The sequence below is a fragment of the Copadichromis virginalis genome, linkage group LG1 (genome assembly GCF_057382275.1).
Source record: "Copadichromis virginalis isolate Kocher_CV1m ecotype Utaka linkage group LG1, C_Virginalis_male_GT1.1, whole genome shotgun sequence".
In the NCBI taxonomy this organism is placed as follows: Eukaryota; Metazoa; Chordata; class Actinopteri; order Cichliformes; family Cichlidae; genus Copadichromis; species Copadichromis virginalis.
The window spans coordinates 4,302,281-4,329,769 of record NC_140618.1 but is presented as its reverse complement, the minus strand read 5'-3'; the positions used below and the strand labels follow the sequence as shown (position 1 = coordinate 4,329,769).

The 27,489-nt window shown below is 42.4% G+C and overlaps 2 protein-coding genes across 5 annotated transcripts in view; one reads left to right on the top strand and one right to left on the bottom strand.

Moving 5' to 3' along the window:
- Positions 1–4,077, top strand: part of LOC146718174 (neural-cadherin) — a 333,699-nt gene extending 329,622 nt beyond the window's left edge. Inside the window, exon 37 of the mRNA XM_085431334.1 lies at positions 870–4,077. Coding sequence (XP_085287460.1) covers positions 870–1,481 — 612 coding nt within the window. The 3' untranslated portion in view covers positions 1,482–4,077. The remainder of the gene's footprint in view (positions 1–869) is intronic.
- Positions 4,078–4,172: 95 nt separating this feature from the next.
- Positions 4,173–27,489, bottom strand: part of dpy19l3 (dpy-19 like C-mannosyltransferase 3) — an 81,917-nt gene continuing 58,600 nt past the window's right edge. For 3 of the 4 annotated variants that reach the window (XM_085431620.1, XM_085431538.1, XM_085431457.1), the window contains 3 exons: positions 25,019–25,151; positions 13,674–13,832; positions 4,173–11,676 (listed from right to left, as the gene is read on the bottom strand). In XM_085431620.1, the coding sequence (XP_085287746.1) occupies positions 11,473–11,676; positions 13,674–13,832; positions 25,019–25,151 (496 nt within the window). In that variant the 3' untranslated portion in view covers positions 4,173–11,472. The remainder of the gene's footprint in view (positions 11,677–13,673; positions 13,833–25,018; positions 25,152–27,489) is intronic. The other variant, XM_085431704.1, reaches the window with a different exon arrangement.

Here is a 27,489-nt window from a genome sequence, read left to right as displayed (position 1 = left end):
GCGTTTTAATTAGGCCCACGCAAAATCCTTATCTCCTCTCCACCAGCCAATGTAACCCACAAGCACTCAACGGTACTTAAGAGCTTGCATAATATCACAGCTTTGATCGCAACAAACACATGTGGCTGCTGAAATCATTGCTGAAACACACACAAAGAGGAGGTAAAAACACTTTCATATAGAGATCCTTGTCTGGCCTTATCAGTACCCCAAAACCTTCAAGATTCTGTCCGTTACCTGCAGTCAAACACACACACACACACACACAGTACTGATCCCCTATACACAGCAGCCACTGTGGTTAATTCTCTGGAGTCTTGTTTGAAATCGCTCTAGAGGAATAAAAACAGCACTCATCACATAATCAGTTTCACAAAGCGACCCACGCCTCCTCCTTGTGCATCATTTCTTCCGCCGCCTCCTCCTCCTACATCTTTTTGCATCTCTGCCACCCTGGTTACAGTTCTGGTGGAATCACATTAGTACCAAAGTGGCTGCTGCTGCGCTACATGACAAAGTAATGGCAGCTGTCTGCAGTGGAGAGAGGGAGAGAAATGTCCCTCATCTTGCTCTTCTTCTTCTTGGTCTCTCACATGCATACAGAGATATTTCGAATTACAAGTTTTCTGCAACAGTAAATGGAGACAGATTGGAAACTTAAATAGGTGGAACATTCACAGTAAACGTTGTGGGGCGAGCCGATTGTTTTTCTGCTCTCTTTTCATTTTTCTGCTTTCTCACTGTCACATTTCATTTTTTTCTGCCTCGTCTTTCTCCCCCAGACAATCAGTCCCTCTCTGTTTTTACAGCTCCTGTGCTAACTCAGACTTTTCATCTGCTTTTGTGTAAATGTGTGTGTGTGAGACCAGAATGCCTACGACATGGCAGAGCTGCAGAAGTCCCTCCAGCCGAGCCCGGCCCAGTCAGTGCAGTACTGCCGCTCTAGAGCCTTGCACCACCCTCCTCCTCCCCACCATCATCATCACCATCACCTCCTCCACCAGGCGCCCCCCGTCCCACCCTCTTCCCAGCCGCTGGACCCCCTGAGCCGGACAACCAGCTCCACAACCTTGCCTCCCTCTGCAGCTTCCACTTCCTCCACGGCCACCACAACGACCAGTCTCCGCAGGGACGTCCCCCCCACCAGGCTGCCGGCCCAGGGCCAGGCCCGTCCCTCGCAGCTAGCCCGTCGTTCCCTGTCCTTCTCCAGCCAGGATCTGGCCCGCTACCTGTGCGAGATCATCCGCGATGCTGACCAGCATCCAGACACGGGACCTTTTGACTCCCTGCAGGTCTTCTCCACCGAGGGTGGGGGCTCGCCTGCCGGCTCCCTCAGCTCCTTCAGTTCAGCAGGGCTGGATGGAGGCAGCAGCGGAGAAGGGGGAGTGGAGGCGAGGAGGGAGGAGACGCTCGGGGAGTGGGGGCCTCGCTTTGAGAAGCTTCGGGCGCTGTACGAGCGAGCCGAGGCCAGCGACCTCTGAGCTCCAACACAAACTGATTGGACCCTGATAACGGGGCCGCCCAAAACAATCAATTAGCAGACGCTTGGCGGCGACTCAGGCTGGAAAAGCGAGAGACTGGCACTTTGCTGACAGCTGACACGAACTGTGTTGTATTTACTGGATGATGAGACCCGTCAATCAAAGCGGGGGCCTAAGAGACAGATGAAAGTGTCCCAATGAAAAGAGCCTGCCGCTCTGCACTCACTCTACCTTGGACGGCAATTTTGCAGGAGCAGACGTTATCAAACCTACAAGTCAGGTTAAATGCTTCAGAACGTCAGCCTGCACTCGGGCTACTCATCATGATGGAGCTTAGCTTCACTGTCGGAAAAATCTGTTCCAGTCACAGACACTAAAACCCCAAATTTCCTCGTGTGTGGATGAGCTGCCAGCTGAAGGCAGAAAATATGAAAATGTTTTGGCCAGGATTTTTTTAATACATACATACATATATATATACCTGAGCAACTCAATGCCACAATGTATTTTTAGCACCTTGCTGCTCTGTAAATAAATGTCATGTATTTCACACTGTTACACGATAAGTCAGTGAAGATGAGGTGGATCATACTGAGTAGCCCATCCAATGCAGTTTCACTGTAGTGGACACATCGTGTTCTCGCTGCCTGGCTGTAAACAGCTTCTGTCAATGTTTGTATGAGAAAAAAAACAAAAAGAAGTGCTTCGACCATCACTGGTTTCCAGGGTGAGATTTTTTTTTCTGGTAATGTGTCTTTTGCTAGGTTGAGTAATTCTGTATTGGTTGGGTGTTTCAAGTTTCAACGCTCCATGGGTTGTAAGACATCAAGCTTTCTACTTAGTACCGTGCCCGCGTCTTCATTTGATTTCCTATTCTCATTTGCGCTCCGCCGCTGCTCGTTCCTCCTCACCCGGGGGAGGGTGCACAAAAATTCAAACATCTTTGTAACAAAGAAATGCGAGTGGACGAGTGGACTGCGGGAGGGAGGAAATGCTCGCTCTGTTGCTCTGTTCCGTGCACGCTGTTCCTCTGGCATACCAAATGTGGCGGCTGCGAGAGACTATTTTAACAGATGCTCGGCAGAATACAAAGTACACAGAGCTGCCTTTCAAGGTGACTACTCAATAAACATAAATGGAGGGAAGAGGGTAAGAGATATTTATAAGGATTATATATATATATATATATATATACAAATATATATATATATGCTTGTGAGCTGTGATAGCTGTGCCATATGCAGTTCACGCATCCATCTATTGTGTCTTGCTAAATTAGCACATATTTCTTGGCTGAAACATTAGGAGGATTGTGGGTAAGAGAGCTGCAGGAACATGTCATTGTGCTTTTGTTTGTTTTTTTTAATGTCGAAACTGTGAATTATCCCTCCAGCTTCTCTCTCTCTCTCTCTCAGCTCTGCAAAAAACTAAACACTTTGTCTTAAAAGAACAAAAAGGCAAATAATAATAATAACGCAGCGAACGAGAGTCTAAAAAGGGCACACTTCCTTTCACATTTTTAAAACAAGAGAGAGGATTGCAGGGTAGGGGGCTGAATCAGAGAGCAAATGAGGGAAGGGAGTGAAGCGGAGGGAGCCCAGCCCTGTGGAGAGATGTCTCACCAGTGCACCACGGAGCACAGCGGCCCTGTGGGGGAGCCGCCGAGGGAAGAGATGCTGCAAGCAACAGTTTCCTGCATAACAGTTTGCTGCACTGCAAATGGGATGAACTTAAAAAGTCGTGTGCCCCCACCCACATGACCCCACAACCTACGATTCTCCCCAAAGTTCCAGCGTGGCTTCTTCTGGCGTTTCAGCCGCTGGATTCTGCTGGAAGCAGCAGCATCAGCAGCGCTCCCTTCATACCTTTTTTTCCTTCTATTTGTCTTCACGCTGGCAGAGCTGAGCCTGTCGGCAGAGAGCAGTCAAAGGGTAGTAGAGTGTGAAAACATGTCAGGCCACTAATCCTAATAGGAGCTGATGGCCCGCTGTCATGCTGGAAAAACCAAAGGAATGTGAGGAGTTTCCAAAAAAGAAATGAGTTGACAGAGGAGTCGATCCCCAGATTGCAGCTTCTTTTTCAGACAAACGCTTTCCGAGCAGCGGAGGCAACAATGCAGCTTTTATAAATAAGAGCATTTCCAGTCAATGATGCCTAAAAGTAAAAGACATGCTTATCTTTCAGGCAGTGGGGAGTTCCTCCAGAGTGATGCTTGTATGTTGCTCTCTGGAGAGCGTCCGAGCCTGAGCCCCACACACTTCATGCTTCACTACAGCTGTAAGGAGCGGAGATTCACTTCCCACCATTCATTTGTAGCATACGACGGCTTCTTCAGTGTTGTGTTCTGGGTGCAGACATGTTGTGAACAATGTTTTTACCTCATTTGTAAGTACAGAGATAGATACATTCAAATTATTGCTTTTTTTTTGCCAAGAAGAGCAGCATAGATTTAAAATGTGCCGCTTCAGAGAGAAAAAAGAAATCAAACGAACATATTTTTATCAACATGATGGTGATCAGCTTTTGACGGTTATTAGTGTTTTGTATTTGCTTTGATCTTTTTTTTCCTCCCCTCAATAAATTCATTTGCACCAGTGCTGAATCGTGACTGCGTCTGTAAAGAGAAACCGATGAACTGAAATGTGAAAAATAAATATTCCTGGCTTTGACTGACAGGGAAACAGCATTGTTGGGGGGGAATTGTTTTATTGACACACTGCCTAATAATATGTGAAACTTCACGTATCCCTCCACCAGCATTGTGTCTGGCATGAGAAAGACTTTTAACGGCAGAGTAAACATTTACAAGTTTGGATGATTTTTGTGGCTTTACAGTAGAAAATGACAGCACAGAATCACTTTAGTGGATTTTTTTTTTTAAAGGAACACCAAGCAAAAAGGAAAAATGACCAAAAGGCACCCAGATACATATTACAGTATTTTCTTTTTTCAAATAAACACAAAGAAACTGTTTCCACAATGAACGAGTTCAATGTTGTTTTAAATGAAGATGATGTGAGGACTCTTTAGGATTACCAGGATGTCTCCAATTATTACTGAAGAAAGGTTCTTCATCCAAATAGTGATTATTCAATGTAATTCTAACTCTAAAGGCTGGAAAACAAGTTAACTCTTGACTTTAGGGACTTCAGCAGCAACAGCCTCCATCAGACACAGTAAGTCCTCCTACCAGGGTATCGGTACGTCCTGGATGCTGCGTGCAGGTCATACTTGCAGCACGTCACTTGAATTAAGGTCAGGACTCAGACTTTCAAAAGCTGAAATCTACTCTCCTTCAGCCTTTTAGTTGATCTACTCGGCTCAGTCCCAAAATTGAACCCTCAAAAACTGAAAATGACATCACCTGAGTTCACGAGGGCTCAAACTGATAGAAAACACTTTGTAACATCGCGTGATGTTGCCTTGACAAAGCCAAAAGACGTTTCTTAAAAATTCCCAAACTTATGTTATTTCACTTATTTAAATGTTCTTTACAACTAATGAATTTTAAGGTCCAGTCTCATCTTAACATCTTTCAGGATCTTGTCTTAAAAAAGGTGAAGAGAGGTCAAACGATAGATCTGCTTTTTATGTCAGCCGTTAAAAGTAAACTAATTCGGTGTCAAAGCGCAGACTTCATTCCTCCTCGTTTCATGTGAACTTCTGTTTCCTGTACTTTTTGGGTTGTTTGCTCCACCCAAGACACGTTTAATGTCATACTGCATGAAGGGGAGGTTCTTGCCTTAGACAAAGTTTGCATGTGTCCTTAGGCAAACTGGAGATAAAGGGTTGAAAATGTCAGCCAGAGTCTTCATGAACAGCAGAGCGGCCCTGTGTCCTTGCTGAATCAGCAGTAATCAAAGCCTGAGTGCGGACAAAGGGATCAAACCATCCTCTCATAACTGCCTGACACTCTGCTCGATGTCCAGCTACCGAGGTGGTAAAGCGATCCCAAACCATGATGCTCCCTCTACCATGCTTCCCAGCTGGGCTGAGGTTTTGGTATGAGAGCCTAACCTGGTCAAGCACGTCAAGTGTTATTTCCCACACTGTTCTAATTCAGGTTCCAGCAAGGCAGAGACATTTCTGATCAATCCCCAACCAACATCATTACATAGCCAGGAGATTAACATCTCAGTCAGTTAAATTCTGCCAGAGGCTGCTGCCGCACACACCTCTCTTTCACAGAAGTGATGCTGGCGTTCAATCTAGAACAGGTTCCACAAAAACAACAATAGTTCCCAAAGTGAGAACCCATGATGCTAAATGATCTTCACTTCTGTTCAAGGTAGAGCTGGCTCTGCTGGGACTACACCAGTTAAAAAGAGGTAACTAATGTGCACAAGGTTTACTTTGGCATTGGTGAGCTGGTGCAACAGTCAAAGTAATAGCTGGACTCAGAAACTGGACTGTGAGCTCAAAGATGGGCAAAGTTTGCACAAGCAGGTGGCTTAACGTGCAGCTCCAGGAGATCAGATTTTTGACAGCACTGAATTTCATCTTTGATTGAAAAAGTTCAGATTTCATTTATTTTGTACATTTTGTGGCTGTTTAAGAAGCTTCAACACCAAAAACTACTGAGATGGATGTAGAAATAAAACGGTTAAAATAGCACAACATCCCAAACAAGCAACCCTTGGGTAACTTGGGTCACCGTGGCATCACAGCACCAATGCCAAAGGATGCTAATCGCATTCAGGCTCCAAAATATCTGCACGATTATGATTCAGGCGAGTGCTGCTTGGGTTTCATCTACGACAGATGATAATTTTATCTCATCTAGCTTCAGACCAATAGATGAAAACCAATCCTGCATCTGGGAGCAATCCCAACATCTCGTTTGATTTTTTAAGATTGGGATTAAAGTTCTTTGACTTCTAAAATCACGTGGAAAGACCTTCAAGAATAAAGTTGTCCGCCTGCTGCTCTAACATGACCTGTTCAGCAAACATTCACGGTCTCATCACGGTTCAGGGCCGAGGCCAGGTTTCAGATCGTTTGTCCCAAAAGCAGACTGTTCAAACTAAACCTGGATCCAAACAAGTTCATTAGTTGCACAAAGCCGTCTAGTGAGCATCTTACATGTATTTCACGAACATCCACTTTAAACCACAGCAGACTGTACAGGTTAATGACCGCCTTCATCGCCTCTTCATTAAGAAAACCATAGTCAGCAGCGGCCTGCTACTAAACTCAATATGTATGGAAATTAACAATGCTGAAAAAATATTACATTACTAGACTCTTATTAGGCAAACGTAATGGAATCACTTCGCTCTCAAATAAAGCAATCAGACATCGCCTAAATTAAACATCCAATATGGAGGCGGGAGGAACAAGCATTCTCGTTCCGCTCATCCGATTGATATGCATCACGACGAGGCCTCGCCTTTAACGAACACCGTGTTTTCAAAAGCCCTGCAACAACCGTGTGCAGGAGTGCTCACGCATCTGCGAGAGCGTGGATTATCAAAGACAGAGGTCCTTATTAACAAGTGTACAAATGCAGGCAAACTGAGCTGAGATGAAGGGGAAGGGACGGAGGGAGGGTGCTAATTGTCCAACCACTAATTACCTACGCAGCTCCAGCCTTTCAGTCACCTCCTCGCCTTTGGTGTGAAAGAAGAAAATGAAGAAGATCACTGAGAATTCATGTTTTCACGCGCTCTCATTTCTCCTGCGCTGCTGTTTAAACATGAGCATCGTCTGTCATCCCCTCTCCTCCTCCCCGCTTTCTCGTCTAACCACAAAGCCTCGGTTTGATATGCAAGTGTTGGCCCCTCTTTCTCTCTCTATTTTGGATTGTGGCTCAGAATCAGCCCCGTTGTCAGGCTGCTGCAATTTCCTCGCTACTTACATTATTCATGTGTGTGTGTGTGTGTGTGTGTGTGTGTGTGTGTGTGTGTGTGTGTGTGTGTGTGTGTGTGTGTGTGTGTCAGAGAGACAAAAATGAAAAGGTTGAGAATGCTGCTGATGACAATCACAGAAAGAGAAAAAACATGACAGCAATCACAACAACAGCACCGTCACAAATACCACTTGGTACCAACTCTGACCTCAGTTTTACAGCAAAAGCACATTTAAGTAGCCGGCAGAAAGCGAAACTAACGTAATTATCCTTCCTTTTCTGGGGTAACTGGTAACATTTATCACAGCGGCCACATGTGCCCCACCACAGAGGGGCCACATCTGAGCTCTGCTAGTGGTCTGACCTACTCGGTGGGGCTACAGCAGAGTATGACTAAACAATCACTGAACGAACAACTCTCAGCATTTCCTGTTTGTGGGCAACGGTACACAGACTGTATATAAAAGATGGCTGTATCCCAATTCAGGGTCTGCAGCCTTAAAGGCTGTCCCGATTCAAAGGCTGCTCGAAATGCGGCCCTCAAATGCGTCCTTCATTTCCCTGAATTTTAAGGATGTGGCGGTGTAGACTTCGTGGCCCAACATATCCCAGAATGCATATCGCGGCGGTGGGTGTGGATAATTTTGCCGGGGAAAAAAAAAAAAAAAAACGGCGGAGGAGGGGCGGCCAAAGAGTTTTAAAAGTAAGTACTGATTATTATGTTATTTATGTGCAAATGTTTAATAACGAAGAACATTTAAACGTTACTGTTGGCCACATGTCGGCAAAGTTATGTGACATTAGTGACGTTTGTACTAACTTGGTTTTAAAGCCTTTACTTTAAAATATGCACCGTTCAATAGTCGACCTTAATCTTACAGAGAATGTGATGATTTTATGGATATTTAAAGTAACCACTGAGAGAAATTTAGTAATGCCAACATATTGAAAGAACAATATTTGTCCCTCATATATATAACACAGTTATATATACACAGTGTCAAAGAAACCTGTCTTTGAGTGAAGATTTAAGGTGACAGGAAATATAAATAAATGCAGCTTGAATCTTTACTGAAGCTCAGTATTTGAAACAGAGTCATTCACTGCTGTAATAACTAATACTGACTGAAATAATAACTTTAATATTGGCCATATTAATAATAATAATGGAGTGGATTTATATAGCGCTTTTCAAGGCACCCAAAGCGCTTTACAATGCCACTATTCAGTCACTCTCACATTCACACACTGGTGGAGGCAGCTACGGTTGTAGCCACAGCTGCTCTGGGACAGACTGACAGAAGCGAGGCTGCCATATTGCGCCATCGGCCCCTCTGGCCAACACCAGTGGGCGGTAGGGTAAAGTGTCTTGCCCAAGGACACAACGACCAGGACAGAGAGCCCGGGGATCGAACCGGCGACCTTCCGGTTACAGATACGCTTCCCAACCCCCTGAGCCAGGGGCGACCGTGGCTCAGGGGGTAATGTAAATTATATTTACATTACCAAAGTGAGATGACTTTAGTCTCATGAGCAACATTAGCTAATTGTTATTTACTAGCTAATCTTAAATGACTGTTCAGTACAGAAATGAAGCCCAAAAATCATGTTTTACAGTCCTGTGGTCTCAGCCTCAGATACTTATCAAATCACACAGAGCTCATGTAGAAACAAACAAACAAATGTACAAAGTATGTTCTCCTTCATTTCTGTCAAACAAAGCTGTATGACACATTTCCAGCTGTTAGTATCACGATTGCTAGGCAACCTGGGCAGCGCGACGGAGGCTAGACCGTCCCATTTCACAAGCCTCGCACTTCTGGCCTTAGCGGTCTTTGAGTACGCGGCCCTTGAGGACCGTTAAGGCTGCATACTTTAAGGCTGCAGACCCTGAATTGGGATACAGCCCAGTCCTGCACTCTTCCCACAGCAGGTCCACCTGTGTAGTAGCTGTACAGGGGCCCGATAATGGATACCAGAAATTTGGCAGTTAAAGTAATTCATGGTAGAAGCAATAAATTGTCAATTTAATGAGCCTGCAACAGCTTATGATTATCTCTGTAACACCATAAACTCTACTGATCTGCTCTTATAGCAAGAGGCATGTTATGCTGAAAGTTAGTGGAAGCTGACGAGGCAGTTAGCAAACTTTTTCTTAAATCTTCTTTTCAATAATTTCAATCATTTATTTTTATGTACAATCCTGAGAAAAAAAATACCACGGTACAGTAACATGAAGAGAAAGGGGGTGGGAGCTAAACTGAGCTCATCAGCTAGCAGCTCTCAGACTGATCATCAGAGTAGAAAACCACAAAAATCCCGCAAACAGAGAAGCTACACAGCCTAACAGATTTATTAGACCACCGCCAGACCAAAGAAAGAGTATTGGTTATTACCAAAATACATTTTTATGATTGTGTAATGGTTAATTCGACAGTATCTGCAAGCTCTGACGCGCAAGCTTTTAATATAGTTATTGTCTTGATCCATGAATTTTCAAATTTTACTTTTACAAAAAGGCAGAAAAGATTAATAAAAAAATAATAATAACACATTAAAGTTACAGAAGAATCAATTTTAGTGGCTGAATGTTTGATGAAATTCAGACTTCTGTGAAAAGTCCAGTGTCTCGGCTCAGATTTGGATACAGTTTATTTGCCTAATAAATAAAAATACATTTTTTGGACAGATTTCTAAAACATTTGTGTGCTTTGTTTTTATAACAGGTGGTCTAACAAAGTCCATTACCCGCTGTGTATCTGGTACATGGCCTCTCCTGGGACTGATGTTCTGGTGATAAGACAGTAATTTAAATAGTGTGTATGTTCAAAGAGTGTGTGATCCAGGTTATTCTGAAGCTACCATGTAGAAATGTCTCCCAGACACATCATAGGAAGGTAATTATAAAGATGACAGCTGTAAGGACACACTGACTAAATGTGTGTGTGTGTGTGTGTGTGTGTGTGTGTGTGTGTGTGTGTGTGTGTGTGTGTGCGCGCGCATGCGTGGTTGTCTCTAACAGCTAGCTGTGCAGAACAGGCAGACTGCGGCTTTCTCAAGAACAGCTTCTCCAACCTGCATCACAGTGACTGAAGTCACGCTCACAGACCACAAATAAAAATTAAATTAAAGCCTAAATTTAAGTTTGTGTTTAGTTTGAGACATTTTGTAGAGAAGATCAAAGACCTGTTTGAGGGCTACGACTTGGTTTTAGACTTAAAGTAGGTTCAGAGTGAGGATAAGTTGGGGTTTGGCACGTAGTTGTTAGGCTTGTGGGTAGAAGAGCTTAGGATGACAGCAGTGATGCTAGAAGTAATACTAGTAACAGTAAGATTAAACAGTCGCACGAGTTTCCACTGGGACTATGGCAACCTGTTTAAGCATGTTTTTATGTTCAGGATGTTTAATGAATCAAATTCAAGCACAGTTCAATTATTAATATGAGAACATGTAATGAGGCCGATGACCAGCTTCCTTTACACTAACATGGCTGAAACATACTGACCGGAGCTGCTCGCTGCCCATCTGAAAGAACCAACACGTCGGTCAGTTCTGAAAAAGAAATCATCTCCTAACTGACTTTAATCTTTTCAGTTGTATCATTTTTGAGGTTTTTTATGAAACTTTATAAACTAGACATTTACACTTAATGTCGGCTGATGTCTACTCCTAAAACAACTGAACTACAGTGGAAACTGAACCTTTTAGATCTTCTGTTTTTTTTAAAGTCAGTTTAAATCCCTACAAATGAAGAGCTCAACAAATCTTCGATTTCTGCCCCTACTTTCATTGGCAAAGAAGAACTCAGCTGCAAATACATACGACTTCTCTGTATTTCAATCTTTAAGTTTCACTTAGTCATCTAAACTTTTTTGGGGGTGGACGGCGGCTGAATGAGTGGACGTAGAACAGCCCGAAGCAGGAATCCTACATTTGCACACTCCACCCGAAGTGCAGACCGGCCCCGCTGTTCTAATAGCACGTCCAAAGAGCCACGTGTTGAAGAAATAATGGCCATGATCACAGCTGGGCGCAGTGCACAGAGGAGACAGAGGAACAGCAAGGATTCAGCACTTTTATTTCATCCTCTCCTCCTCTCTCCCCTCTGGCCTCTGCTGGGGTTGTCATGCAGCCCTGGTCCTGCTACTGAGTCACGCTGGGCTCTGATGAGCCCTTCGTATTTTTCTTGCGTTTCTTCTTGAGTCGGTAGACATGGAAGGTTTTATTCTGGAATGTTCTGGTAAAGAGAGCGTTGTAAGCTGCCGCGTCCGTCTTGATGGCATCGCAAAAACGAGGGTGGGTGGCAGGGACGAGGTCGGGGTCATCCTCTCCAGGTCCGTCCATGATCTGATAAGAGAACAAACGCGTCACCATTAACAGCAACGAGAATGACGGCAGGCTGAAGCCAGCACAATCGAGATAAAGTCCACCGGCAGCAGCCTCTGATTTCACTTTGCTCTGCCAGTTAGATCTGCCATAAAATCTGTATGGATGCTTTAGTGCATTAAGGGCTAAAGTGAGTCTAAATTAATAAATATTCTGCTTTGGGATTATTGATCGCAACATTGCTAAAACAGCAGCCAAAGAAGGCTGAACCCAAAGAAAAAAAGAGGCAGTGCAGGACATGTGGAGATGCTGGCTTCAAGGATGGATTTTCTTGGAAGGAATAAGATACTCATTAGCAGCACTGAAGGCCATTAACAAAAAATATCAGCTTCTAAAAAGGATCCCACAGAACGGCACTGTTTGCTGGCGAGATGCAACACTTCCAGTTTTAAAAGGTGGTGGGTGGGACTGTGAAAGCTTCTGAATGATAAACTTTTAATGAAAAAAAAGAAAAGGGAAAAAGTGGTTTCACACACTTGAATTCTGAAAGTGTCACGTTTAAAAACACTAAATAAGCCACAACATGAAAAGCACTGAGCCATGTTAGAGTGGAGCTACGAAAACTATTTTGAGGCTTACAGTGAAACTGTACAGTGTATGAAGGCAGCGGCCCCCAACCCCCGGGCCATGGACCGGTACCGGCTCGGGTGTGAAATTGACGATTTTCAGGGTTTTTATTGTTAACTCTGTTTCCCGGGGTCTTGTGTTATGAATTCATTTTCTATATATTTTCATGTACTTTGTTTTGTAGCAGTGTCTTATTTTGAAAGGAACGTTTATGCGTTACCATAGCGACCAGAGAGGAGGCTGTTGGTGCATTTCAGGAGGACGCTGCTAACAAAGTTACACAAATACACAGTGAATTATTATATTTACAAAATAGCACCGTTCTTGTCTTGGTCGGATCATTTTCTTTTGTTGTGTTTATCAGCGACGCCTTGAAGGCCGGTCTGTGAAAATATTGTCTGACATTAAACTGATCTGTGGCACAAAAAAGGTTGGGGACCGCTGCATTAAGGGACAGTGTATAGAGTACAAATTAGCTTCTGAGCAATATGTATAAATATTTAGGTTCATAATCACATGCAAACACTCTGCAGTGGGTATTTGTAATTATTTGGTGATTTCACTTTGCATTTTCATTGGAGTAAGATCATCAATATCGCTGGAAACCAAAGTAAGGTTTTCCAGCTGTAAACGACGCCCCACAGGTCATGTGGCTTTGGCCCGGTGAGTTTGAAATGTCTTGATGGCACACGGGGAGATTTTAATGTGGTGGCTGCCTGGTGTGTACAGTAAAGATACAAACAGGCAAAACTTAAAGTTTCCAGGAGAACCATCACATTTTATAGTTTGTTATAGTCATTAACACTCGGGGTGTTACAGGGAAAGCACTGGATCACTGAGCAGGAAAAAAAGGAAGGCATCCTTAAAAATGAAAGCAAAAAAAAGATGAAAAGATGCAAAGAAGGAAAAACAAAAGCAAGCAGACAGAAAGACCAGAGGTGATAAAAAAAAAAGTAAGAGCTAAATAAAAGAAAGTATGAGAGGAAGCGAAGGACAGACAGAAAGAGACGTAAATCCAGCATTCCTTCAATAAAGCTGTCTAGATGTCAGATGTTGTGTACGCTGCGTGACATTTACGGCGTTGCGAGCACACCCCGACTCTGCGTTTCATGTGTCTTACACGATGCTGGGCCAGACCGAAGCTCGCCTCGCTTCTGGTAATCCAAATAGCCGGCGAGCCGCATCTGACATCAAAATAAAGAGTCTGGGGGAGTGGGGGTGAGCGGCGGCAAAAGAGTGAGAGACAGTGATGCGCAGATAAGAAGTGGGACTATTGATCTGTCTGCAGAGGCTGAGAGCTTTCACCGAGTCGCAGGAGTCGGCAGAGGGGACGGCGCATGCTGACACACACACACACACACAGTGAGTCACATTAAATGAAAGCCACCCACATGTCCGTTGGCCAGGTCGAGCAGGTCCCGCAGTCTGCAGCCCCGCCTGTGCCTCCGCTCATAGCAGATGCTGTTTTCCAACACCACATAGTCGGCCCCAATAGCCTTCAGGATATCGTATACTTCCTCTGGGGAGCGGCGAGCGTACACTTGATACACCTGTTCTCACACACACACACACACACACACACACACACACGTATTTCCTGAAAGGAAGCCAATATTAACTTGATATTGCTGGGAGGGGAAAACTTCTCCCCTGGAACTCAATTACCCGACACATTTGTTTTCTGAATTACACTTTATGAAACTTGGTTTATTCCAATTAGGAAACGTTTACTTTGAAAAACAAAAAAAATAGAATGAAAACAATTATGACTCAAACAAAACCCGCAGGGGAACAAGAACTAAAGCTGAAAACATAAATCCCAGCTTCCAGGAAAACTCTCATGGTTCATCTTTTATTTGTAGCAGGCAAAAGATTTAAATGGACAAATTATGCAGCCCATAAATACTGCAAAAACTGGCTAAGAGCTGATTTATTGTAAGGCTAAAACACAGTGAAACAGCAACTTTTAGAAAGGTTCAAATAAGCTGTAAAAAAAGCATCAATCCAACTGAATCTCACCTGTGACTGAAATCACACTAATTTAACCACTAAGTGCTGTTTTCGGACAGGGTCGTCTGCAGTACGGGGGCCCCACAGGGAACGGTTCTGGCTCCGTTCCTCTTCACCATCTACACTGCAGACTTCTCCCACAATTCCACCCAGTGCTTCCTGCAGAAGTTCTCTGATGACTCTGCAATAGTCGGCCTCATCACTGATGGGGACGACAAGGAGTACAGAGGACTGACTCAAGACTTTGTGGACTGGTGCCAGCTGAACTACCTCCAGATCAACGCCAGTAAAACCAAGGAACTGGTGGTAGACTTCCGCAGGCACAAGCATTCTCCACTGCAACCACTGAACATCCAAGGTATGGACATTGAGGCTGTGGACAGCTACAGGTACCTTGGTGTTCATCTGAACAACAGACTGGACTGGACTCATAACTCAGACGCCCTCTACAGGAAAGGGCAGAGCAGGTTGTACCTGCTGCGGAGACTCAGGTCGTTTGGGGTGGAGGGCCCACTCCTGAAGACCTTCTATGACTCTGTGGTGGCTTCTGCTATCTTTTATGGTGTGGTCTGCTGGGGCGGCAGCATCTCTGCTGGGGACAGGAAGAGACTGAACAGGGTGATCCGAAGGGCCAGCTCTGTTCTAGGATGCCCTCTGGACCCAGTGGAGGTGGTGAGTGACAGGAGAACGGCGGCTAAGCTGTCATCCCTGATGGACAACATCTCCCACCCCATGCAGCAGACTGTGACAGCACTGAGCAGCTCCTTCAGTGGGAGACTGCGGCACCCACGGTGTGGGACGGAGAGATTTCGCAGGTCTTTCCTCCCCACTGCTGTCAGACTCCACAACAAAGACTTTAACTGAACAAACACACACATCCACACATGTGCAATAACACTAAGTGCAATAATCTTTTCTGGCATCGTTGTATTTTTACTCAGTTGTATATAGCATTCGTATTCTATTTTTATCTTATTGTATATTTTTATTCTATTTTATTCTACTGTATATAGTATATTATTTTATTCTATTCTGTACAGTTGTGTACTGTAATTATTCTTATTGTATTCTAATTTTTGCGTCATAACTTTTGCACTGTCCACTTCCTGCTGTGACAAAACAAATTTCCCACGTGTGGGACTAATAAAGGTTATCTTATCTTATCTTATCTGTTTTAGTTTGTTTGTTGGTGTTTTTGGATCATCTTAACGGTGAATATCAAATATACTCACTACATTGTGCTTTCAGTGATTAACCACAATGACACAAGCATGAGCATCTTCCTTTGCAAACGAGCCTAAATCTGTCGGCGATGATGCAAAAATGACGAGCGTTCACTGGAGCCATTTGGAGAGCCCTTCTGTGGCTGGTGATGAAATATGGTGGAAAATCACAATGGAAATAAAGTGACAACTAAATATTAGATATTAAAAATAGTCAAGAACTGTCAGAATCTGATACTAAGTGAGGGATGACTCTAAAAGTACTACAGCGTAGTATCATTGTCACAGTTTATCCTCTCGAGATGATCTCATGAAAAGCTCCAAATCAATATTTAACTGATCCAGCTCTCAGTGTATTTTAAAAAAAAATATATATATGTCAACTGCTGTAAATAACCAGCTTAGAACAATTCACTGAACCACACTGTATCACTGAGATGAAGTAAAGCACTGCACGGCCTGGCGGACAAAGTCCTGGCAGCATTATTGTAAAACCCCAGCAGGTTTTGCAGGCAGAGTGTCAGTAAGCATTTTATATTCGAGCATTTGATAAACAAAAATGTGTATTCCGCTCGAGTAAATAAAGAAGTCAACTAACAAAACTGAATCTAAATAGCTGCTGATTTTTTCTTGACTTTTCTTCCTCTGTCTGAACCACAAACGAATTCAAGGAGTCTTTCACGTAGCTGTAGCCTGCAAACACCTGCAACCTACCAAGCTAACGCAGTCTGGACAGTTCAGACGGGGAGGGGGTCGATATCAAACCAATGTCTTGCCAGAGGGCAGTGTTAACAGAAGAAAACGTTAATCGTTTCTCTTGAACTCACAGATTGGTGCTGAGTGAAAGTCCGCTGATGCCAACCCTACAAGCTCCATTTGATCAGCTATGAAAACATGATGCCAAGTCACCAGACACTCAGGAAATAATCAGGGCTGTAGCTGAATATAGACCAATACTGGTCTCATCTCCAGTTTTTAAAGAAGAGATGCCTCTTCATTTTTTTGTCGTTTTCCCCTGTGGTGTCAAAAATGGCGTCGACCATTTTGCTTGACTAAGTGGAGTCGTGGCAACTTTTTACGTTGACTGCACGAGAGCTTTTCTGTGTATCAAGATGTATGTAAGAAAGTAATGAGGATGGAACCCTTATGATCAACAACTGCAGTCCTAAAACCTCTTAGTGGGTGCCAAAAGATTCTTGAAGTATCTAAGTCGCAGAATTTTATCAGAAGTGTAAAATAAATTAAAATAAAGAAGCAATCAACCTTCCTTTATTGGTCTTCGAATGCATTTTAATGTTTGAAACGGCTCTGTTCTGCTGATTGAGCCCTACTATTGTCCGGGGCTGCCCTCATGATTTAAAGTGCACTGACATGAAGTCAGTTATGAATTGCTGCACATAAAGTGAACTGAATTGTGCACTATTATCTGTTGAGATTGCAATAGGAGCCAGAAGGCGAACACGATGCAAAGACCACAGAACTGATTATGACTGAAAAGCAGCTCATGTGTGAGCAAAAACGAAGCTATTGTAACAACACGACAAAAGGATATAATCGACTACAGCAGTGTGGATTTCTCTGAAAAAAAAAAGACATGTTTGACTTTAAAATGGTTTAACAAAAGGGTTATAATAAAATCAAGTTTTCCTAATTGAGGTTTAATTTACTTAGATGTAATACAATTTTCCAACCAGATGGTCATAAAAGAGGAAAATAAACCAATTTCTGTCAAATGATGAAATTTCAATTCTGTTTTATGGCTATAGCACCAGTTCACAGCGGCTTTCTCTGAGTGCTGTAAATCTTTAAGACCCCAGAATATTAGAAAAGAGAACCCCAACAGTAAGATGATCCCTTAGCAGTAAGCATTTGTGGGGAGGAAGTTGAGGAGAGGGTAGACAAATATACAGGATAGCAACACATGAGGCTGACAAAGTTCTCGAAGCATCATAGGAAGTTCCCGAGCAGCTTGAGGTTATATGTAGATTGTATAAAAGGAAACACTACGTCCACACGTACACGGGTATTTTTAAAAACGGAGATTTTACGTTTTCGTTTTAAAAAATAATCCCGTCCACACATAAAGGCAGAAATGAAGGAAAATGCTGCTATGAACATGCCAAAGCAACAGGTGGCGATATATTCCTAACCGCACAGAAATGTTGACCAATCAGAAGTCTAGAAGCCTCGGTGGGAAAAAGTAAACAAAGCTGGGGCATAGAAGCAGAACCGAGTCGTATGTGTGGAGGGACAGTAACTGTGTGTGTATGTGAGCATTTAAACACTGCAGAGAGTAGAATTAACAGTAACAGTATTGTAGAAATTCATTTCACCGAAACAATAACGTGGCGCACAGTGTGACGTCAAAAAAGGCGCACACCTTTGACGCTGCATTTTCTGCGTTTTTCTCGTCCACACGTAAATGCAAAAACTGAGTTTTCAAAAATATCCACCCTGGCCGGAGTTTTTAAAAATCTCCGTTTTCAGTGACCAAAAACGCCGTTTACGTGTGGACGAAAGGTGCAAATGCATAGAAAAACCTGCGTTTTCAAAAATACCCGGGTACGTGTGGACGTAGCCTCAGACTGGAATTTGCTATTAAGAGTAACTTCAAAGACAAATTAAACAAAAAAGTTTACAAAGGTAAAGGAAACCCCAAAGTGTGTATGAAAAGCAGTGAGTACACATGGAAATCCCATCAGTATATCTGTGAAACATGGAGGTCATGTCATGGTTGGTGGTGTGCTGCTGGCTGTGGCACCTGCTCGCTCTTTATTGATGATGTATTGCATGAATTCAGAAGTAATCCGTAAACGAACCGCACTTATAGAAAGCCTCTTCTGTCCTTATTGACCGCTTAAAGTGCTTTACTACGGTGGCCCTGAGAGGCCAAACGGACTGCAACTTCAGAAAACACTTGCAAAAAGAAAAATGCTGCAAAAAGAAAAAAATGCTGTTTTCTGAAGTTGCAGTCCGTTTGGCCTCTCAGGGCCACCGTACTTTACTCTCCAAACTACATCCATCACATAGTTTAGGATGTTGCCCGTGGTTACTTGAACATGCAGGCTGAGGATGCTGGAGATCAAACCACTGACCTTCTCATTAGTGGACTACCTACCATTGTGTGCTGTAAAGAAAGAAAAACTATGGCTATATAAAAGGACCCCCTCAAATCTCATTAGCTCGTTCTTTATCCTGCAGCAACCACATAATAGATTTTATTGCTTTTTATTTCCACTGACATGTCTGGAAAAAGAGACTGAAACTTGCTTTTCCTAAAAATGTTTTTGTGTGAGAACTAAGTCAAAATCAGTATCGCCCCATCAGCTCAGATTTGTTAAAGAATACACTCTGTACAGTTTTTTTTGTACAAAAAAGGTGATTCCCAAAAATTCCCAATTAAGAGGACAAAAGAAGACGTGGCAGACCTAAAAGACTATCTACAACAGATGAACAGCATCTGAGGAAAGAGACACCACAGTGAGTGTCTACAGGTTCTGGATTTTAGTCAGTGATGTTGTGCATCTTGTCAAACTTATGAACACAGAGAAGGACCATCAGATTGTTGAAACTGAAAGCAAGCATGCAAGGCAAAGGCTTCATTTTCAGCTGCCAATTCAGCAAAAGCATATCCGGACAGAAAACACACAGATAAACATCATCAGTCATGGACTGACCTCCTCAACATCACCGAAGCACTGTGGGATCCTCTTGACCGAGAACGGGAAAAAGGGCAGAAACATCCAAAGAAAAGCTCTGGATGTCCATGTCTACTATTTCTGAAGAGTACTTAAAGGAATTACAAGAGAGCTCGCCTAAGAGAGTTTGTCTGTCTTAAAGGTAAAGGTGGTCGTTAGTATTGCATAAACTCTGTTTTGCTTTATATACTGTTTCCAGTATTTTGCCATGTTACGATAAATCACTATAAAACTCTTTATCCCATTTTTCTAGTAAAATACAAAGACTTGAGGGGTGGCTCAAGACTTTTGCACAATACTATAGGTATGCAAATTAATATAGAACGGACTACAGCAGGTGATGGGAATATCTATACTTGTTGTCCATTAATGAATAATGTTGCAGTGACATTTATCTTACACAAGAAGTGGGACCATGTTTTAAAAGACATTTATGCAGTTTTCTTCCATAATAACAAAGAAAACAGAGCCACGTTTGCACAGCTGTCTTCATGAGGACATTCACTTCTAACACCTTACCTAAACCTAAACAAACTCTAATCCTAAAACAGTCTTAACCCTAAAACAGCCTTTTGATAAGGACCAAAATGTCTTCACTCTTCCAAAATATACTCACTCCAGTGGTCTAAAACTCAGCCTGGTCCTCATAAAGATAGCTGGACACAGATAAAGCCCAGTAGGCCTGAACCAGTGTCGTGGTCCATTAATGAGCTCCATACTAGGCTCGAGCGTCACCAGCGGCTCAGCATGGCTGACTTCCCGCTGGGAGGCAAATCACAGGCTCAGCTACCCGAGAAATGACCCACACATTACTTTCCGCTCATTGCAAAGAAGACACACCGCATGCAGAAGCAGAAAAAAAAGTCATAATAAAGGTAATTCTCCATTGTGTTTGGTCATTAGCTGCATGTGGTTTGCAGCATGTTTGGGAAAAAGTGATATTTGTCATGTTTTCTATTTCACTGTCTGAATTCAGTCAATATGGGAGTGACAACCAGTTATTTAAGTGCATTGGCAGGGCATGTAATAACAGGCCAAAGGGAAAAATATACTAATGAAAACACAATACAATGAGAATTCATGAATAATACACAGAAGTAAAGTGAAACGCTGCCTTTGCTGCTTTAAACCTGATTTCAGCAGGAAAAAAAACATTCACGGAAAAAGGGAAAAAGAAAACAATGCCTCCGCAGCATTCCTCACATACATTACAATACTAATATGCACTCAGTACATGCGCCACCATTCATCTCTCCTTTACTGGAACACAGCACTTTTAGGCTCCATTTTTCCTACGTTACCATTCATCCCACTGTAATGGATGCACAATGTACTCAGTGCATCTTCTGATCCCATATTCATTCAGACAATCACTGCAGGTCAATGGCCCCCATCTTCAGACAATTCCCTGGTCTCTCACGCAAGACATTAGCACAGAGCTGAGTGAGATGGATGGGTGGGGATGTTGTACAAAACAGATTTCACTGTGTAGAGGAGGGCGGGAAAAACGCAACCACAAGATCTGGAAATAGCCTGAAAATTCTGACACTGACTGCGGCACCAAAATAATGTATAAAGGTTAAATATTACTTAAATAAAATTGAATCAAAACAAGGAAAATGCAATAAATGGTGTGCAGCTACACTCGCACTCAGTTACTGTGGCTTTAGTCTAACTGTGGACTGTGGCTGGTAACACAAAAATATCTCAGTTCACTTCATTTCCAGTTTCACTGTTCATTTTTTGGATTTTTAAAGAACATAATTCAAAATGCAAATTACCAAAACTGAAAAATATATAGCATAGCATCTTTATTTATAACGCACTTTACAATGTTGGCCAAAGAGCTACAAATACAAAGTAAAGAGAAAACAGCTTAAATTACATTAGAATATCTTAAAATTAAATACAATTAATAACAAGCATATTAAGAGGCAGTCCTGCTGTGCTGAAAGGTAAATAGACGTGTTTTAAGACGTGATTTAAAAGCAGATAAGGAAGGTTGCACACAATGAGGTTTTCAATATTTTTTCTAGTGTTTGAAAATAACTTTAAATGGTAAATGGCCTGTATTTGTATAGCGCTTTACTAGTCCCTAAGGACCCCAAAGCGCTTTACATATCCAGTCATCCACCCATTCACGCACACATTCACGCAAATGGTGTATTAATGCCATTTTGGACCCCCCAAAAAAGTGAGGGACAAAAAAAATGCTAGAAAAAAAATAGAGGGGGGGGGGGGGGGGGGGTCTGGAGGGGTAATGGGTTTTCATTATAGAATTAAATTGTTTCACTTCGCACGTTTACAAGAAGCAAAGAAAAAAAGGAATCCACACTGACTGGGGTTAGTTGAGCATTTGTGCACTGAGAACTACAAAGCAATAGATGCATCTGCACAGCAGCCCTTCCTGACTGATGTGAAAGCAGTCCAGCATCTGAGTGTGAGCAGGTTGGTTCTACCCAGCAACTAGGGCTGTTCGATATAACCATATATATATCGGATGACGATATAAAAACGTCTATCGTTTCATTTTACGCTATCGTTTGTTTTGCGGTGTCGCAAAATAAGCTGTTTACGGCAATATTTTTTCATTGTTTTGATGGTCACTGTAGTGGCTATATTCATTTCTTAAAGTTCTCTCTTTCTCTTATATTTTATATAACCACACTACAGACGGACAAGCGCCTGTTTTTACATTTTTGTGATTTATATCGTTATCGTGATGATAGAATTCTTATATCGGGATATGAGATTTCGGTCATATCGCACAGCCCTACCCTCAACACAAAGCTATTACAGGGCTCTAGACTAACTTTTTGCCATGGGCGTACCGGTATGCCTAACTTTAAAAAGTTAGGCGCACACAAATTTTATAATAATTTACATAATATAATGTGTTTTTCTGGATACACTGTGCTTTTTCAGCATTCAAAGATTGATGACACCGTGTCAGAGCACTGGCTATGAATTTCAGAAGGATCAGGCCTTAACAGAAAAGTTAGCAATAGTTCTTTTCCTATTACAGCTACATCCACGTCTGTCGTGCCTAGGCGGCTCACTAGGGCTGGGTATCATCACTGATTTCTATAATCCATTCGATTCCGGTTTTCAAAGTCCCGATTCGATTCAACTTGGCCTCAGACAGTCAGAAATATTATAATTCTGATCATTTATCAGTACTGACTTCATCAGAATTGTGAACATCACAGCAGATGCCTTTGTGTGAAAGTAACTGAGAATAAAACACAGAAAAACATGAAGGAGATTTTCCTGGTCTGGCTTTTTATAGCAGATAACCTTAAAAATATTGTTCTGCATATAAAGTTTAAATTTCTTCAGTATTGAACAACAGAAAAAACAGGCTTTCTTGTCCGAAGTCATTTAAGTGAAAAAAAGAAAAAGAAAAAGACAGCAGCCACAGCGCTGTAAACAGCGGTAGACTGGTGGGTAATAAGCGAATGAATAATACAGAAAACAGAGATTGGAGACGGAAACTGTTCTTGAAGTACAGAGAGAGAGAGAGAGAGAGCTAGCTGTGCATAAAGTGTGATTTTAATAGTCGTGGAAGCAAAACAGTAAAATTCATGATGACATTGATCAAATGTGAAGCGCAGTTTGCTGCTTCTTTTGCTGCTGGCTCGGTGAATTTTGGTTGGAGAGACAAAACCTGCAGCTCAGAATCAGCGCAAAAAGACGTAAACACAGCGCGGACCGGACGCATCAGAACCGCTAAGCTCCGACAGCGTGTTCGTCTACGGGCCGTCGGGTGAGAAAGCCGAGAAAGACGAAGCTGATTCTGATGCGTCGGGTCTGTGTTTACGTCTTTGTGTGGAATCCGTGTACCTGCTCTCATTTGCTGTTTGGTTGTTTTTGAAATGGTTTTGTGAGCTTTAATCTGAGAATCTGGCGTTTCTGGCAAAACACAGTTATATTTAAAAGTCGATTCAGGATTTAATGAATTGATATCGCTTTATTCAAGCTACTCACCTCCCACTTCCACCTGCACTTTCAACTGGACCATGGCCAATCATAGAGGTCCCGCCCCTTACTATCTCTGATTGGTTTAGTCCACGATAGGGGCAAAATGTGTGTCTGTTGTTGACCACAGGGAAGGCTGCAGATTTTTTTTTTTTTTTCGCTACCCGAACAGTTGGTCGCACAGGTGCAACCAAATTTTTTTTTTTTTTTAGTCGCACCACTGAAAAATTTGGTCGTATTTGCGACCACATTGGTCGCACTCTAGAGCCTTGTATTATGTTCCATGACAGAAACAAAAAACTGTTTTTCTAATTGTACATATAAATTTTAAACTTGAGTTTCAACTGCTCGTTTTTTCCCCTTACCTACCCACAATGAGCCTAGTGCACCATTTCAATGAACAAGGGTAGGGATAGCTCAGCAGGTAGAGTGGTCACCCCTTGATTGGAAGGTCGGGGGTTTGAATCCACTGAACGGCTATCCTGAGGTACCCCTGAGCAAGGTACTGTCCGTACACACTGCTCCCCAAGCGACTGATTGGTGGCTGTCCATTGCTTCACTGAGTGAATGGGTTAAATGCAGAGTAATTTCCCTACAGGGATTAATAAAGTATACATTATTATTATACATTCCATTACAGATGACCCAAAGTTGTCACTCATCCATTTCCTTAACTGTGTATCCATTTCAGGGTCGAGGTGCGTTGACATTGGGCGAGATGTGAATATTTCACCAGTTTCGCACAAACAGCGTTTGTGTACTAACGTGACCCATGTCTCTGGGAAGCCACACAGTAACAGCACTAACACACAAACTCCGCTATATGAGCGGGACTTTCACAGATACTTACAAATCTGTGATTATATTTGTAAGAACAAGAACTGTCAGATAATATTCAGATAGTTATTGATGTATATAATTCCAGAAAGACCCAAAGGTTAAAAAACAAAACAACTATCATTTCTTTGAACAAGGATAACACAGAGCATGTGATACCTTTGTGATACCTAAGTAACAAGTAATAACTGGACGTGGAGGGACTTCTTTGTTACTCTTAAACTGAAATCTAAATTAACTGGAACTCAACCGGTGTGCTGGAGAGAAGATGGAGAAAAGACGGCAGATCACGGTCACATTTCTGCATTTTCTAACTTTACATGTCTTTACCCTGGACGCTTTCCAGATGAATTACATCACACAGACAAATATCTTTTAAAGGTCCTACTGGCAGCGAACAAAAAAGCCATGACTAAGCGTTGGCTCTAGAAGCATCGCCACACAATAACTTGGTTATTACAAGTGTTAACAATCTACACACTGGGAAGAGCTGACATATGCATAAGACTTCAAAACAAAAGTGGGAGAGAAAAGGTGGGAGAAATCGCACCGTTATTTAGCCTCTGAAACAGACTTGATCGCGTGAGGTGGAAGAAGTGGGGTTTTTCTTTTTCTCGACCATTCTGTTTAATTGTGAAAATGAATAAAAACAAAGACTCCAGGTAGAATCTTTACAACACAAGACATTTTGAGAAAATTGCCGTTGTGAACTGATGAATATCCACTGAAGTGAACTGAATTCCGCTTTAAAAGATATCACTGGCTCGTAAAGCTTTGTCAGATCTCACACCTCTTTCAAAACACAAATATTACAGCTGTGATTATTCTTAAAGCGAATCCAAGCAGCTAATTGGCATTCAAATCCACCTGACTCGGTGTTATGAAGCTGACACTGTAATTACCATCAATTTACTTCAGATTTTCCATTTATTGTGTTCGTGTTATCTTGCAGCCCCTCGGGCAGTTTCGTTTTATTGCAGCCTACAGTACCTGTCTGGTCCGCTCCCGCAGGTCTTTATCTTCATAATGGGGGTGGTTGGTGAGAACTCTGCCTGTGCACAGCTTGATACCCGCCAGGAGCTGCATGCTTCCAGCAAATACTGCCTGTTTGGGTGTCTTTGTGCTGTGGACAAACACAGAGAAACGAGACCGACAAATCAGTCACCATTCTAAACATTTTCATAGTATATTGCATGACTAGGCTAATATAATACAGTATATGTTTAGAAGTTAAAGCAACAGAGAGATGGAAAAAGTTTTTAGGCTATCCACACAAACATCGAGTCATCAGAAAAGTTTGATTGAATTTTACTTTATTTTATGGTCTCCTGTTGTGATTCACTGCACAGGTTTTTTGCCTTTTGAGCTGCTGCAATAATTGGAACATACTACTGATGGCATTTAAAAGTTTCTTTCAGAGACGGATGAATTAAATTAGAAAAAGATGCCAAATGATGTGCAGTTACAGTGCTACGGAAAACTCTACATCGCCAAGGACGAGCTTTGTAAAGCTGTGGCGTGTTAACGTGTTAATACAACTTAGTTTGTTGTGTGCGTGCATGAAAATGTGTGTGTATTCAAATCTTTTGCTGTGCCCCTGCAAACTGTGGTCAGGTACATCCTGGTTGCATTAATAATTCTCCAGATAAACATCAAATTGACTGCAGTGCTATTGTGGCAGACAGATCAACACCGCTGTGCATGTATCACTCAGAAAGACATTTAAAAGTTTCAGTGCAGAGATGGAAGGACCAGGGAACGACACCCACTACAGTGGAACTTCACCAATTAGGCTTTTATGGTAAACTAGGCAGACGGCAGCCATAAGAAGTAAGACAAACCTCTCAGCGCTTATTATCTGTGTTAAGTGGTTAGCACTGTCACCTCACAGCAAGAGTCCTAAATATGAGCTCGAGATGTTCCAAGAGACAAATTTACTGCTCGTTTACATAAGGAAAAGTAGACGAATTAAACAGTGTAAAAAGTATGAAGTTCCCAAATTGAACAGATAATTATTATCTGCATTATCTGTGCAAATTTCATATGTGCATTTCAAAGCTGAAAATCATATTCTTTGACAAATCTCACCGAAATATGTGGCCGTTTGAGCCATTTATGAACACAAACACAATGTCAGTTGAGGCTAAAGTTAGCAGTGCTAGCAGTGCCTCATTTCCCTGCAGGTTAAAGCCTGCACACCTGCGCAGCCTGTGGTTGCTCACTGCTGTGGTGGAGTGGTTATGTGCGACCCAACAGTTAACAGCATTCATGCATTAGTTCAGTCCCTGGGTTTAAAGACCAATATTTCTGGTTCAAACATTTTAATAGTCTAGTTTACTAGTTGTGCAAATCCTTAAACCCAAAAGCACCTTTCTTTGAGCAGCTGCTTGTGAAGGTTTTTTTCTTGAACTGAATCTAATAAAATTTAATGAATGGTGGCATCAGAGCTGAAATAAGAATGAAAATGGTCCTTGAAGAAAATCTGAAGAGGCCTGCAGACCTGAAGCTTCCATGGAAAAGAAGCATCTAAAAAGTCTGGAGTTACCTTTGGAGATCAGAGATGTCAGTTTCTGACTTAACTGATCAGCAGAAAACTCGTCATTAATGTTTAGTAAGTGCAGATTGAAGGTTACTTTTTTTGTTCTTTCAATTAAATGTTTAAGACTAAAGAACATCAACATTTGTGACTTTAACTTTTCCTGAAATGAATTCACCAAAGAAAACTGAAGAATGCTGAGAACGCTGTGCGCACTGCAAGCTCTCTGTACAGTATATACTGTACGCGTGTAGCACCGTAATGACCGGCTGACTGTTTCTCATGTGGATGTGCACATATGCATGAGTCTCGTAGGCGGAGCGGAGTGGAGGGTATTCAAACATGTTCCAAGGTGGACGTGTGGGTTGATGCTTTGGCCTCCTGACCTTCAGCAGGAACGCGTCGTTGTCCTTTCTGTCCATTTTGCTTCTTTGCTGCCTTTAAGCCAACATTTTCTTTCCTTCCATGTTGATTACATTTAATTTGATGTTTATATTCTTTTATGTAAATGGCAGAAAGGAACAGCCAGGAACCCTTTGACATTATAAAAATGAAATAATGATGTTCTTGGCTGAAAGAGACTCTCTACTGTGGCCAAGCACAGATCCTGCCTTGCTTCTATTTTCTCTTTGTGTGCTTAAACGTGTATTTGAGCGTGTTCATTAGTACCTGTTGCTCAAATTCTAGAGCACCATTAAGAAGATAATGATCTCGATTGTCACTCGAATGCAGTTTCTAACAGCTTGACAAGCATTTTAGCTTCTTCTTACCAGCCTTGTTTACCACCACAGCAGGGAGCTGTCGCTCAGCTATACTCTTCCTGCCCACCAGCACCAGAGAGAAGTTACCAGCTAGCTGAGGATTTGGCTTCTAAAGAGTCAGTTTGCTTTAAGTTGGTGGAGACAACGGGCTGACTTCCTGTTTG